Source organism: Myripristis murdjan, chromosome 23 (assembly GCF_902150065.1).
Source record: "Myripristis murdjan chromosome 23, fMyrMur1.1, whole genome shotgun sequence".
Classification (NCBI taxonomy): domain Eukaryota; kingdom Metazoa; phylum Chordata; class Actinopteri; order Holocentriformes; family Holocentridae; genus Myripristis; species Myripristis murdjan.
The window spans coordinates 2,365,621-2,381,635 of NC_044002.1; the positions used below are offsets into that span (position 1 = coordinate 2,365,621).

The 16,015-nt window shown below is 39.0% G+C and overlaps 1 protein-coding gene across 3 annotated transcripts in view; it reads left to right on the forward strand.

Annotated features, from left to right (window-relative positions):
- LOC115355230 (rho GTPase-activating protein 8) overlaps positions 1–15,510 on the forward strand; it is a 29,732-nt gene extending 14,222 nt beyond the window's left edge. For all 3 annotated transcript variants that reach the window (XM_030045943.1, XM_030045945.1, XM_030045944.1), the window contains 8 exons: positions 3,117–3,203; positions 3,288–3,386; positions 4,674–4,784; positions 4,991–5,064; positions 6,972–7,049; positions 8,433–8,561; positions 10,446–10,549; positions 13,932–15,510. In XM_030045943.1, the coding sequence (XP_029901803.1) occupies positions 3,117–3,203; positions 3,288–3,386; positions 4,674–4,784; positions 4,991–5,064; positions 6,972–7,049; positions 8,433–8,561; positions 10,446–10,549; positions 13,932–14,129 (880 nt within the window). In that variant the 3' untranslated portion in view covers positions 14,130–15,510. The remainder of the gene's footprint in view (positions 1–3,116; positions 3,204–3,287; positions 3,387–4,673; positions 4,785–4,990; positions 5,065–6,971; positions 7,050–8,432; positions 8,562–10,445; positions 10,550–13,931) is intronic.
- The last annotated feature ends 505 nt before the right edge of the window (positions 15,511–16,015 follow it).

The following is a 16,015-nucleotide window of genomic DNA, read 5'->3' on the forward strand; positions in this document are numbered from 1 at the left end:
TTTGGGAAATCATAGTTTTAAAACCTGTACATTAGAAAAAAAAATCACTTACACAAACTAGTTGCTTTACCGTGGATAGAGACAAAGAGACAAAGTCAAATGAGTCAGTCTGGATTGTGACACATCTGTCCTCTTTACCTGTAGGCTAATTAAACACACATTGGACTAATGAAACTTTGTGGTGGTTTACAGTACTTGTGAAAACCAAATTTCTGTTCTTTATATAATGGTCACACAGCTGAGAGGGAGACTTAAGATCTTTGTACTTTTCATATACGTATTTTTAATCCATCATCCAATTAAAAATCGTCACACAGAAACCTTGCACACTGAGTCTGAGGCATTTTATTATTCAATTCACTGCGAAATTCACAATAGGAGACGAAAGGCATCAAGAGCGGTGAGGAGCAAATTGTGCCAAGTCCACACCAGGTGATCATCACAGAAACTGAATGGTTCATTTCAACTTCTATGGTGATCAGCCTTTCAACTGGATCCGCAGATCCTCAGGGCACGGCCTCAGAATGCTGCAACATACAGACAAGATCCTAGTTAGTAGCTGTCCTGGGATCAGTCTGTAAATCACAGTTTTCTGCAAAGCTGATCTCAGTCTCAGTGTTTCCGTGCTCTGCTGGAGATCCCAGCAGATCCAGTCTGGCGTAATGGTTGAGTTGCCTCATTGCCTTGTTTGTGCATGCAGTGTTTACACCTTCTTGACAGCCTATTAAATTGTTCCTTCAACTTATGAAGCTTGCTGCAAAAAAACAACAACAGACAAACAAACAAAAAAACGCTGAAAATCGAACCTATTCCGAAACCTTTGATCAAAGTGTCGATGTCGGTATGAAAACATAATTGAGACAATGTGAGGTCAGATTTTATTTATTTATGTATTTTTTTTATTTTGTTGGTTTATTATTAGGGACAATGCATATTTATGAACATTAGTGTGAGAGATACACCCATGTAAATATGCCAGAATTGGTAAAAACAGCTACTTTTCATCTGTAGTCCCTAGGCAGGTGACATAGAGACTAACATAGAGACAGCTTGCATAGAGACTAACATAGAGACAGCTTGCATACAGCACTCGTTCACTATAAATTAACAAGGTACACATAATGGTGACAAAGACATCAAACAGAACAAAACAGACAAAAAAATACTCAAATACTCAATGTGTGAGAAAATCATAGTATGTAAGAACATCTTGGCAGCTTTGGTGTCAAGAAAAGGCCTAACATGTTTAAAATTCTGCAAATTTTTTTTTTTTTTTTTTTACATGATTTTTAAATGTTAGGGTTGAGTCATATGTCACTCCCAAGATACTTGAATTCATTAACAATATCAAGCTCATGTCCTCTAAAGAACACATTAAAATATGACACCTTCATGTTTTGTTTAGTAAACACCATACAGACTGTTTTTTGGTGTTTAGGTAGAGACATCGTCTAGTAAGCCATCAATGTGAGCCATTGCAGATGTAAGTGTGGATGCTATCTCTTGGTAGGAATTTATTTTTAAATGTGACAATTTCAGATGAAAATACAGACTTGGTGTGCAAAGGACTTAATGCATGTATGCAGGGCTCCAGACTAACTTTTTCACAGGTAGCACTGGTGCCACCTAGCTTTTCATTTAGTAGCACCAAAAGAAATTAGGTAGCACCATATTTTTCTTTGTATAGCGTGTTATTAATGCATGACCTTATCATGTTGATGAAATTTAAAGATTAAAAATGACCCAAACTTGTCTGCAAAATATTTTAATTTGAACTTTACGTTTCTCTGCAGCAGCAGTACAAAATAGATCATCTTCTTCATATAAACAAAACATAAAAATGAAAGTAGGGATGTCCCGATCACGTTTTTTTTGCGCCCGAGTCCGAGTCCGAGTCATTTGATTTTGAGTATCTGCCGATACCGAGTCCCGATCCAATACTTCTATAAAACCACGAAATGATATGTTATTGATTGAACAAAAATGACAAGAGGATGCATCAGTAATTATTTCACCTGAGGGTTGACAGAGTACTTTTTACTGTAACAATATGTTAAATTATTATTTGTTTTAACAATGTAAATTTCTTATCAAACAGACCTAACAATTCAGCTACCAATGAAAGAGCAGTAGCATGCCTGTGATAACATAGATTGAAAAATAAGCCGAAGTGATACCTCTTCTCTGAATAGACAAGCTAAGCCAGTGTGCTGCTGTTAGCCAGTGAAAATACAGCAGAGTGGCGACTCTTCACATTGTTACACAATCTATGTCAGTGCGCTGCTGTATCTGGAAAGTTTCTTTGCCTTTTGGACTCGGTTTCCAAGTCCAAAATTCTCTTGTCGCTTCCCTATTTTCAGACCCTCCAGCATCAACAGCCTCCTCTGACACATTCTTTTTCTTAAAATAATCAGTGATAGACCGCTTCATCTTCTTTGTTTAGTTTTTTTTAGCGGGATCGTTGGTGATCATTCAGTGAGCGCGCTGCGTGTACGCGCGTGTACGTCTGTGCACGTCACGCATTAAGACAGACAGGCAGGCAGAGACAGGGAGCGAGAGACAGGAGAGATAGGAGTCGCAGGAATGAGCCAGAAAGTAGCCTAATATTTTTATTATCAACCACAACCATTACTGCACTAACATAGCCATGGGAGTGATGAGAGAAAAAAAATGATTTTTTTTTTCACTCGTCCTCCTGCAAGTAGCACCGGCGCGACCTAATTAAATTTTAACTCGCACCTTAAAAAAATTAGGTCGCACGCTGGAGCCCTGCATGTATGATATTCTACTCACCATCATTATTTATTTTTCATAAATTTCTCTATTTTCCAAAAAGCATCTGGAGAATTCAGCATTATTTAACTTTTCACCATTCTTATTTGATTCGTCATAATTTGCTCAGGATATATTGAATAGAATGGAAACCCAGCTTTTGAAAATGGCACTTAAATTAGGAATCTTAGCAACTCAGTCATAAATTTTCACCCAACTCCAGCAGTACTCATAATCAGAAAGTTCTGTAGGACTGAAGGAGACCTGTGTTTGTTTTGTGCAAGCTTGCTTATACATCCTTTTGAACCTCTGTAGTTTTTACAGCCATTTATAATTTCTTACAGATACAAGAAGAACCTGAAAGCTCTCTATGTTGTCCATCCGACGAACTTCATTAGAATTGTTTGGAACATATTCAAACCTCTTATAAGGTAAAGCCTGCTGTTTCACAAAGTTGGACATGGCTGAAATTCAAGCCCACCAATTGTAACAATGCCTTCATGTTACCCTCACAGTCACAAGTTTGGCAAGAAGTTGACGTATGTGAATTACCTGGCTGAGCTCAGAGAACACCTGAATTACGACCAGCTCATCATCCCTCCTGATGTACTCAGGTGCTTTTTCATATTTTTCATCAGAAATTTGCCAATGATGAACGATTGTTGTGGAAAGGAAGAGAGCAGTGTCAACAGTTCTTTGCTAGTTTTTTTTTTTTTACAACATAATGAAGCCTAGCTGTTGCTATAGAAGACTCATCATCTTTTTTGGGTAGCCGTCAGCTGCACACTCTGCCTCCAGACTGTTAAATGATGAGCTTCATAGGTGTGGTGTATTAAGTGGAGTACTAATTAGCATTACATCAGCTTTAACATAATTCTGACAATCACAGCTTTTGAGTTTTCAAAGCAACATGACAGCACTAACAGATCACAGAAGAGAAATATAGAGCAACAGTCACAGTGACTACAGAATTAGTTAATTTGGCAAGGAAATAAAAGTTCATCAGCATGAATAGACTGACATATAATAGGACAGATGGCAACTATGACCAAACTATACTCAAAAATGGCCACGGAATCAACTCAACACATCTGTGACATTCAAATAAAACTTCACAAAGCTGGTATTTACGGCAAAAACCCGCTTGTATCAGAGCTGCATAACTTGGTATATTGAACACAAAGCCTGGAGCTATGATCAGTGGGGAAAAATAATCCAGTTTAAGTTTGGAGAAAAATACCAGATGTCTTTAACCCACAATGTCTGTAGCTTTTGTGAAATATGCAGTCCACAATGTGTGCTCCTGTACACCTTTATACTGTTGTGCAAAAGCAATGACATAAATAAATGCCCCAGAATGTGAACAGTTTGTTCTGTTTCATGTTGACTCTAACTAACATGGTAATGATATCAAAAGTTCTCTTCCAAGTATAGCAAGAATGTAGCTAGCTTTGCATTACAGCAAATTCCACTCTAGGTATTAAGTGCTCTTCATTTGACAAACACCAAGCCAAAATTGATCTGATGCCAAGAGCAGAACTTTTTTCCATGAGCTATCACATAGCTGTTGGTGAAAGATCAGTAGATAGAGTCTGATAGGCCTGGGTTACACATCAGAAGTCTACTCCTTGGAGTAATTTAGTAGTAGATTACTCTATTATGCAGGGAAAGAAAAAAAGAGTACTCATTTTGCATATGCTATTTCTGCCTCATGGTGTTCCCATATGCAAAGATGATGATGCCTCCATATTACATTGTAGGTTTCATGAACAGGAATGAAGCTGTTCTGAAGGCAAAATTGGCCCTTGCTGTTAGGTGTTTCCTTAGATTGAAGACCAAATTCTGATCTTAACCTACACAGTAGTTCTAGATATCAATCAAAGTAAAACTTCTTTCTACAGACATGATGAAAGGCTACGAGCAGCACAGAAAGGTGGCCCCTCTCCATCAGTGAAAACCCCTCCACCTCGACCCCCGCTGCCCACACAGCAGTTCGGTGTCAGTCTGCAGTAGTGAGTGTTGTTTTACTGTGATTCTCTCAGTATGGATGCCAAGCAGTATGGTATCTCATCTCATTAATTTTGCATCCAATTGGTGAACCAGCTTCTTAATGAAATTCAAGAGATTTATCTGTTCATAAATATTCCAGCCACACTGATGCAAAGTCAACCGGGTGTGATGTTCATCTGGGTTGAGTTGAAAAATGTTTTCTTAACAGCATCCGAGAGAAGAACAAGGAAGCAGTAATACCACCTGTGATTTCTCAGACCGTGACCTATCTGAAAGAAAGAGGTGGGTGTCAAGATCTGGCGAGCCTGTCAGAGACCAGAACTGAATCTTACTTACTTCAAGAAAAATCCTGATCACAATTTCATTCACCTCTGCTGACGTTTTACTGTATTTTTCAAGACAGTATCAAGAGTTGATGAAGACTGATGTCTTGCTAAAAGTATCACATCAAAATGTCAAGAGACAAATAAGCATCAGTAGAGGTGAATTTAAGTGTCAGTCTTCTTGAAATAAATGAGCCAATCAGATGGAAGTCTGAGACCTCCCAGCACCTATAAAAGTGTGTTGTGTGCCTGTTTATTTATATCACTAATGGATGGTATCTTAAAATAGGTGAAATGCCCATGAAGCACCATAATTCATCTACATGTACAGTTTGATAGTCTGGGGCCTTATAAATTTTGCATACACATAAATCAAGGCTCAAAAGATGTGTACCCACTTTTCATGCAAATGGTAGGACTTCCAAAAACCAAACTTTAATTCGTACTTCTACAGAAACTTTGACCCCTGCATGCTCAACACACTTAAAAATGCCAAAGAAGTGAAAAACAGTGTAATAATGATAGTTTAACACAGTGGTTCTCAAATGGGGGTGTGCGTACCCCTAGGGGTACACTGGAGAACTGCAGGGGGTAAGTGAGATATATTTTTTTTTTAAATGTTACTTCAGAAATAACAGTCATGTACAATTCCTAAAACAGTTAGCCTAAAAAAATGTAACTGTAAGTTTGATAAACCACATTTTATATTCAGTATTAGCTCCAGGTTTTATGAATGTTTTAAATGTGTATGTTTCTGGTTTAAATCTGCCTCAAGTGAAGAGGCAGTTTGTTTACTATGACAGGGAAGCCTGAAAAAAATCGAGAACACGGATTTGTGGTTGAAGTTAGTTAGCAATACAGCTGAAGATAAGGATTTCTCCTTATCTTCAGCTGTATTGCTAACTAACTTCAACCACAAATAACAAACAAAGAAAAAGAAACAAAAACATCAGGTTTTTGTTTCAGACACTGATGATGCTGAATTTTATCTCTTTATATAGACTTTTTTCTACCACTTGTCAGTTTTTTGTTTTTAATTAGTCAGGGTGTACTTAAAAAAAGTATATTAAAGGGGGTACACCAGTGGTAAACCACTAGTTTAAAGGGATGCAAACACAGTTAAAAATTTAGGGATTTTATAATTGAGCATTGTTCTTCATTGCTACTCAATGACGAACACCTTCATTGCTATCTTCATCAACCACCAAGATTTGAGAATTCCTTAAAGTTACTAACTGTAATAAAATTTTAGGGTCTGCATTTTGTACAGTAAATTGTTCCAGCAGGATTGAGTGGGCGTTCTCTCTAGAATATCATTAGAGTCGCAACTCCAGTCGACCATCTAATTGTAGTGAAAATATCTCGCATGTTGGAACTGGTGCTGCAACAGTATGATAGCAAATATTTTCTTAGCTAACATTGCTGTAGAGCTCACTTGCTAAAAATTTAAATGTTGGAATCATGTAGCTAGAGAGTTGATGTAAGAAAGTCCACAACTGACGCCATCGCTTGCTAAAGCTCCGTATTTAGATTGCAGCCTTTGCTAGACCTTGCCTCCTCTTGTCTTCTGTACTGCATAGTCCTCTGCTTGCTGTGCTGCGCATATGAGCACAGGAGCAGGTGTATTTGAAGAGTCAGTCAGATGAGGAGGAAAATTCTGAGGTCATGTTCTTATTTGAAAACACATTCGCAGCTATGTTCAGCATTGAACAGTATATGTAGACCAATTTTGGTGCTTTTACGCAAATCAGATCCATTTGGCCTATTTCTGTGTCATTTCACAAGGACTTAATACATCACATTTGAGATTTCAGTCAGAATAGTGGTCAGTAAAACAATCTCTCTCTCTTTCTCTATCTCTCTCAGGGCTCAGGACAGAGGGTATCTTCAGGAGGTCAGCTCGTGTTCAGCTCATCAAGGACATTCAGAAACTCTATAACCTGGGTGAGTGGGGTATCCTTGTGCCGGCAGCAGTGCTTTTTATCTCTCTCTACCAGGAAGTTGGGATCAATAAAACTCTGTCTCCAGTGGCCTAGATGCCATCAAGCTGCCCTCCTGTTGCCGACAGATAGAGATGGTGTCTGTTTCAGTGAACCTTCCACTTCATTAGGCATCCAGTCTCAGTCCCATGCTGAATCCAGAGTGACACACTGATCTGTTGATGTACAGCTACATTTCACAACTTCCAAAACACAACAATCAATGGCTCATTTTATGCCTATTCATAGCTCATTGCTTTGTTTACATGCAGAGAGTATCCCAGCTATTGCCATACTCAAGTTACTGTCTTATAGAGCTCCAAAAAAAAAAAGAAGGTTTAACATCACTTCACAAGTGCTGCTTTCTGCAGCTAAAATGCATATATGACTACTTAGTGCACATGGAGCATAGTCCACCTCAATGGCAAGAAGCTAGTGGTTAGCATTCAGAGCATCCAGCCAGTAGTAACAATGAGAGCAAGATAGCACCAATGCTGTTCTACATAACATCTTGGTGGGGTGGAATAATATCACATTTTTCAAATGGGTCAACTATCCTTCTAAGCTATCAGACATGAGAAGTCTTTAGATGCTTTTGCCGTGATCACACAGGGTGCTTTTTTATGCTCTAGGACCTTTCTTTAGGGTATCTTTAATGATTTGGTTGCTGCCGGTAAGCCTTGTTTTGTGGTGCTAGTCTGGGCCTAAGGTTAAACAGCTTCAAAGCCTCTGTGCATTATGCGTGATAGTCCTTGGAATGGCTGTAGACAGAGCTTTTGGACCGGGTTATAAACATTTTTGTCCTATGTTTATCTTTATCTGTCTTTTGAATCTTATGTAAAGCACTTTGAATTGCCTTGTGTTTGAATTGTGCTATACAAACAAACTTGCCTTGCTTCTTTAAGAATGGACTCCTCATCCTTCTATTCAAGAGCAAGCAGAGACATCACAACCTTTTTCTTGCTCATTTTCAACAACATCAGTTTAGCTAGCTAATAAGAATTAGACACCTTGCCAATTGTTGTCAAGTTTAATGATGTCAGTCTCCTTGCATCTTCTTCTTGTATCTTACTCTCTCTGTTATTGGTGATGCTCATAGCTAAGCTTTGAGTTGGTGCAGGAAAAAAAACCCCATCCTTTTCCTGATAAGGTCTTATGTGACATCAGGTGTGCGTATAACAGCTGCTTTATTCAGTACAGCTGTCAATGTGACTCTGCAACTACCTGTTTTATGATGTTATTAAGCATTGTGTATTGAATACTGTGATGTTGCAGTCCAGTTGGAAGTATCCACATGCAACTCTGCCTTTGTGTATTTTATTGTTTCAGTACATTTTTACTTCCACAGGGAAGCCGGTGAGCTTTGAGCAGTATGGTGACGTCCATGTTCCTGCCGTCATCCTCAAGACCTTCCTCAGAGAGCTGCCTGAACCACTGCTGACCTTCCCTGTATATGACCAGGTCCAGGGCATTGTCAGTAAGTACTGCACACTGCAGACATGTGTACAACAAACTTCCCACTGCTATGGAAGATCTGGATTATTGTGGAATTTATAGAGGTACATTCCAAAGAGGTTAAAGTCAGGAAATTCCTTAGGGAAGGTTTAGGGGAATTGGAATGTACTTCCCAACTTGTTTGAAACAGTCATTAGATTATATTTTCAGCCCAGTGGAGTGGAAAGCAAAGCAGCAACTAACCTGGAAGGAATTTTTAGCTCATGGACATCCTCTGACTTAGTTACTGAGTCACAGAAAAGTCTTTGCATTTTACAGCAGGGGCCTCTTCTCTGTGGCCTGTGGTAATCCACTGGAATATGGGGGATAGCAGGAGAATGAATTTGCACTGGCCTGAAATCGTTTTCCAGGCTGTTGGATGTCTTACAGAGACCATGGTCTGACAGGACAGGGTCATTAGTTATAATGGAAAACTGGGCAGTTGTGCTGAAAATGAATTGTCACATTTTGACTGAGTTTTCATTTCGAGTCATTTTGTATGATGGTTAGATCAATAATTACACTGTCAGCAAAGAGTGGAGGAAAGTAGACAGTTTATAGATTACAGTGAAAATATAATGAAGTTGATTGGAGATGAGCTAACAGAGGGTGAAAAATTGTCAATCCCAATACTGAAGATGAAGCCACAGCCAGAAGCAATATAAGACTGCCAGTGATTTAAATCAGGGATTTTCTCCTTACTTGCCTTCAGAACAGTTCTTTGGTTGTTGCTTGTGGGGAAAGCAAGCATTCTGAATCTATCTGATTTTTCAATATGAGTTGATAGATTTTACCAGTCATGAAATGCACAAACTATCGATAAGACCTGTGAGCCAGCCATATGCATGATTCTTACATTCAAAATCAGGTGATATCTTATAACAGCACCAAGACTCCTGAAAATCAGAGTCTTGGTCTCGGTCCTTTTCCAAGAGAATTGTGGTGCTGTTTGTAAGGAGAGAGAAAGTGATCTAACCCAGCCACAGGAAATGATGTAAAAGCACAGGGTTCTGTCGGTATAAAGGGATACATATTACAAGGAAATCCTAGTGAAACAAAATGAGCCAAGTGCAAACTGCAATTGCTTCACGTGTTCTTGACTGGTATAACAGCACAGACAGTTATGTCTGTGCTGTTATAACAGTTATGCCTAACTAAACCTACAGGACCTGGAGTCATATTTGTTTTAACTTGATCTTAACTCAGGTTCCAGGTAGCTTTGGAGTGGTTTTAAATATGGCTTTCAGTCCAAACTCTAAAACACTATATGATTAGCCTAGCTCACACCAACTGTGCAGGACATCAGGGGGATGTTGCTATTTAGTCTGGACTGGTTCTCTTCATTTGACAGTATTTACTCAAATTCTGAGATTATTTTTAATTGATTCTCTTGTTTGAATTCATAACAACACTGCTCACCTGTCAGTCAAATAACTATGCATTCCCCATCAACCAGCTACACCATCAGCTTTATTTGTTTGCTTCAAATTAGAGATATCCAGTCAGCTTTGAACACCACAGGCACAATCCCCTCATCTGAATAATAAGCCGACGCAATCAAAAGAGCCTTTCCAGACTCTACACAAAGATAGTCTCTAGAGTGTGGTCGTAGCCAGGCTACTATATGATGCTATTTTGCAGACAAAGGTGTTTGTTAAACAAATTACATCAGTAAGACTCCATAATGAATTTTACTTTGCAGTCATTTTGTGAAGGGCAGAATGAATCTCAGTTTTTTGTAGTTAGTGCTATAGTACAGTAGATGTAGAAATGCTCCACCCTGGATGATAAAAAAAATGTGAGGACCTACTCTTAATCTTATTAAATTTTGTATGTCAGTTTTAATAAGGATTTCTCTGTGTTTTAGGGGTGGAGAGCAGTCTTCGTGTGACAAGATGCAAGGAGATTGTTGAAAGTCTTCCAGAACATAATTTCATCGTGCTGAAGTACTTGCTGTCTTTCCTCCACATGGTAGGTGTGCAGTAGTTGACCTCAGCACTAATAGAGAATCATTTGCAGTGTCTTAGAAGAACAGCTGTTAACAGTGCTGTTAATGTGCTTCCAATTTGCACTGTGTTGCAGGGCAGTGTAGGTGTTAGAGAAACCATGCCACTATTGCCAGAGAAACCTTACCCATTATTGCAAAGTCACGGGTTTGATCCACACCACCGTCAGCTCTCCTTGTTGACAAAGTGCCCTCAATCATTGAGTCTCAACTCTTAAAGCTGCACTAAACATGTTTTGTGTCTTGGCAGTCCCAAATGACAGAGGTAACTATTTGAATTTCTGATGACTTCAATGTAAGGCTTAACAGTTAAACAAAATATTATCAAAATTGCAATATGGTCAAGTGCATCATCCAAATCACAGGGGCTGCAATGTTTTCATTAAAGCTTGTGTAGGTAACTTTTTAGAGCTGGGAATCTATTGTCAAAAATTTGGACCCCAAACAGCTCAAACAGCACCCACGTGAGATCCAGCACCTTGCCCAAGTTGCTCCTGTAGAAACTAGCGAACCTAAATTACTATAGCTAAGGTAGTCCAGGTGGAGTTTTTAGGGAAGGGGAGATTAGGGTGCACAGCACTGGTGGATGTGTGTGTGCACAAGACATGGCTGGAGTGGTATCGTGATGTGGCGTGGCTCAGGAGGTAGAGCGGTTGTCTGGTAACCAGAGGGTTCCCGGCTCGATCCTCGGTTCTCCAGAGTGTGTCGAAGTGTCCCTGAGCAAGATACTGAACGCCTCACTGCTCCTGCTCCAGCTAGGAACCTTGCATGGTAGCATGGTATCAGTGTGTTAATGTGTGTGTGAATGGGTGAATGTGAAGCAAACATTGTGAAGTGCTTTGAGTGGTCAGTAGACTAGAAAAGCGCTATAGAAATGCAGTCCATTTACCATTTTACCATTTGAAGTGAATGGTGGTTTGATTTGTCCCAATCGGATTTTAAGAAATGAGATTACACCACCAGGAGCAGCCTGGAAGACCAGACTTTCTTCTCAGTACATTTAGGTTGGATGAGACACCCTGTGTTAAATTATGATCAAAGAAAGAGTTATCTACTGAAGCTTTTAAGTGACAAAATTCCATTATGAATCAAGTGTCGTAGTACAGAGATGCCCTGGCCCATGGCACTCTCCAGACATGAAAAAACACTTCTGTTTGGTACAGATCCCACCAAAAATCACATCATCACTTTAAGTTTTTTTTCATTGAAAAAATTATGATGCAGAAATTATTAATAGCTCTAAGTGTATTAATCATATCTTAATTGCAATATCTGTCAAAAGTAGTCGAGGGCGCCCCAGTAGCTCACCTAGTAGTGTGTGTATCACTTGTCAAGGCTGAGTCCTGATTGCAGTGTCCTGGGTTCGAATCTGAGCCCTGGCCATTTGCTGCATTCCACCCTTTCTCTCTCCCCTGCATTTCCTTTGTGCACACAGCACGCTCACATTAACCAGCCATCTAGTCTGTGATGCTCAGATCAAGGGGATGACAGAGGACAAGGTGTAATATTGAGTCCAGCTTGCTATGTATACACAGAGTGCTTGTTATTAGGAGGCAGTTGAAGTTATTTCTTCCTCATCCAAAAATATCATGGATAAATTGATGCTGAATGCAAAATGATAATTGATGGCTGTTTTAACAGTGCATCTTTCCATGGCAGTCTGATGTATATCCTAGTTACATAACATGCACTCTCCACATGTTAAATGCCCAGGCTCACTCTACTTCACATTCACTTTTAGCATGCTGATTTGATGTAAATATATGTGAGGCAGCTCTAACCCACTGTGTAAGATCAATATGGAGCAACAGTATAATGTTCCCAAGAGATTCTAGCAGGCGCCATTAGTCACTTTGACAAGTGACTATTTCATTAGGGCAAACTGTGCATAATTACTCAGAATGAGACTCTTTAGCAGAGCAAAGAGAGACATCTGTGCATCTGCTAAATGCTGAATGCTGTTTCACATTCTCTACATGTGAAAAAATGTGAAAACTTGCTTAGCACCAGTTAATATGCTTTCCAACTGTGGACATTTTTACTAGTGAAAATGTAACACTAAAAATCAAATGACCAGTAAAAGCTCACTGCTTCAACTAAATGGCAACGGGTAAGGCTCAGTTCTCCTCAGGAATCAGGAAAGTGTTACCAACCAAGTTTTGTATTCAACAAATAATACGCAAAACCAAAGTCAATTTCGTGGCATGTAAAATGGCAGGATATACCATATCATGAAGCCAGGGAATTTGAAATGAAGTTTCTAGTAGTTAGCTAAAAGCTTTTCACGAGCAATTTGAGTTGCTTCAGTGTATAGAGATGATGGATCTTTTGCAGCAGACTGCTTGAAAATGTGAAAGTGAAAGTTTTATACTGAAACGTTGACAAAAAAAGATACTAAGCAGAGGTGAAGAGTGCGCGGGCTTTCATAATTCTTTCAAAACACATTTATTTACTCCCATTTTATTTACTCCCATATGAAATCCCATATGATATTTTTTTTCTCAGTGAGCATGTGATTCTCAGGTCTGGAAACAGGCTGGGATATTGTCTCTCAGTGTCAAATAATTTTCCAGTGATGCCTGTGATGCCACTGTAACAAGGTGTGCAGTGGCATGCCACTTCTTACCTGTGTTTCTAGTTTGTTTTTGTTATCGAGTTTCTAGTTTATTTGCTTTGGGAGTATGTGTGTTCATTCATAAGTTAACATAACACAACACCACTGACACTTGTCCTGTGTTTTTGTGTTAAATGTTAAGTTAAGCTAAGACAGTGGCTAGATTGGCAGTTTTGCATCTTTTATGTTTTCAATAATGTCATTAGGGAAATACTAATAATATTGTATGTTTGTGGGGAAATCCATATTGTGACAAATGTATTTTTCACTGAAATTGTGTTTGTCAGTTTGCATTTAATTGTTGTTGTATTATTTTTGGGTAGAAGCTGAGATGTGTCTGTGAGAGTCCCCTTTGAGAGACTAGTCTAGTCTAGTCTAGTCCTCAGGTGGGTTTGTAGGTATGGAAACAGTATATAGATCAGCTGAATTCAGCCAAGAGGGACAGCATGTAGTTTTGCTGAGAGCACTTGTCTGAGTTATGTTTTCCTGACTTATTCCTCAGTTGACTTGCCTTTGTTAAAATAAGTTGTCTTTGTATTCTTTTTCTGTTTTTGATGTTTTTGAACACTAATTATTAGGACACTATAAAGAAATCACTACATCCATGATGAGGAAACACCGGGTCTACATCCTATTTTTGTCCCTATAGCCAAGGCTATCTCACATGCACATTGCCCAGTCCTACTTTAACTCACGTCGTAATGAGTCATTTGTGGGTCTCTTGTTGATTTCAGGTATCTCTGGAGAGCATCATCAACAAGATGAGTCCGTCCAACCTGGCCTGTGTCTTTGGCGTGAACCTACTTTGGCCTGCTCAGGGCTCGGTGTCTCTGCATGCTCTCACCCCCATCAACATCTTCACTGAGATCCTCATTGAGCATTACGACAATGTGTTCAGTTCCCGCTGTCCACCTGGCCAGGTAATGCCCTGAACCAGCACCGGGACATCACATCAGCAACATTACTACAGCAATGACATTTAAACAGTGAATCACATTGGTTCACAGTGGCTTATCTATTTGAAATGTAGTTTTTTGTGTTTTATGTCCTGGGGAACGATAAGGTTGCTTAGATTACCAAGATTACTTACTCACTCTCAAAACTTTACGCCCCACCGTAAGAGGTGGAATCAAGTAAAGCCATCAGGGCTCCAGTGAAACTCCATAGGCTAAACACCTTTGGAGTCAATAAAAATTAATGTTGATTTTTCATAGCTCATAATTGTGAATCACATATTGTTTTTGAGTATGACAATGGTAAAACTCTCCCAATCTAAAAACTTGCGAAAATGGTATGCATCGTCAAGATAACACTGGTGATAGCCTTTCAGTGGGAGTTCAATTAACCTCAGAAAGGAGAGAGTCTAGGGCACTTTCTGCCGTCCAGATTAATAAGAAATCTGACAGAAAAAGCCTGAGGGGCAGGCATCGTTTTTTCAGTGGCTGAGTTATTTCTTTCTCCTTGGAAAATAAAAAAAATCTCATCTGTAAACAGTTGCTCCACACTAGTGCAGATCCTTGGGGTTTCTTTAACATAAATCACTACCACTTTATCATGGGATCTTTTGATAATATAAAAGATTGCTGAAACACCACATATCCTCCTAAACCTTGTCCAACCTTTTGTTTGCAAAGCTAGTATTTTCTTGTTAGTGTGTTTTTAGTTGTCCTGTCTTACATATTTTGTATATGTGTGTTTTTAAAGTGCATATGGGTGTTTAGTTGTATGTCAGTATTGTCAGCTTCAGTATAGTCTAATGCTATAATGTTGGTTGGACTTCACGCTGTAGCTAACCATATTTGGTGCATTTCACATGAAAATAGACACTCTTATCCAAATGTTTGTTCTTGACTTTTGTTTATTAATGATTCAATTTTTCATAAGAACTTGGTACAAAAAAGTGAGACTACTCTTAACCATTTACCAACTTCCATCAATCAACTTTTAATGCATCATAAAGAAGAAAAACTACATTGGCATATTTAAGACAAACACTTTCCTATACACACTATCCACTGGACAGTCCCCTTATTAATGACAAAGAAAAAACTCTACTTCAACAGCCAACAGACATTTTCTTTTCCATCTAAACACGGCTTGTGTTGTCTTCTCATTCCCTCTCCACGTCCTCATGGCAAAAGAATACATTGAACATTGCAAGCTAAGTAAGAATGCAGAACTGGCAAACAATAGAAAATTCCAATGTTTTTTTTTGCTCCTTGATAAAAGAATATAAAAATGTTTTAACTACCTTTTTTCTTCATTTGTTCAAATGTTGTGTCGTTGTGTATTAAAATAGATCTGTTTAAGTAAGCACTGCACAGTTTCTCCCGGAGAAGATTCTGGAAATGGATGAAAAGAGGCTGGGACGAACACCTCAGGGTGGGGGTGGGGGACTATGAAAGGTGTACTATTGATGCAACATGGAGCACAGATATGGTTTTCATCTTTTATCCACCTCGTCCAGTCGGACTGACTTGCCGACACAGTGTCCTATAGATTCTTATAGCATCTATAGAGGCAGAGTGCATGATATGCATCAAACGGTACATTCTGGTATCAGGAGCTGCATGTTGGCCCTGTGTTTGAAGTTCAAAAGGAACATTCTTACCCAGACTTGATATTCGCCGTGGCAGTGCCAACTTGGCTTCCATATCCCCTCCCATTCCATTATAATCAACCCAGTTTTGTTCATTAAAAAGGCAAACATAATACAGTGTTGATGCATATCTATACCATTGATAAAGCGCATAATTTGTTTGATGCTGATGCAGACAGACACTGTGTATTTGGTTTGGAGTGTCGAGTGACAAAAAAA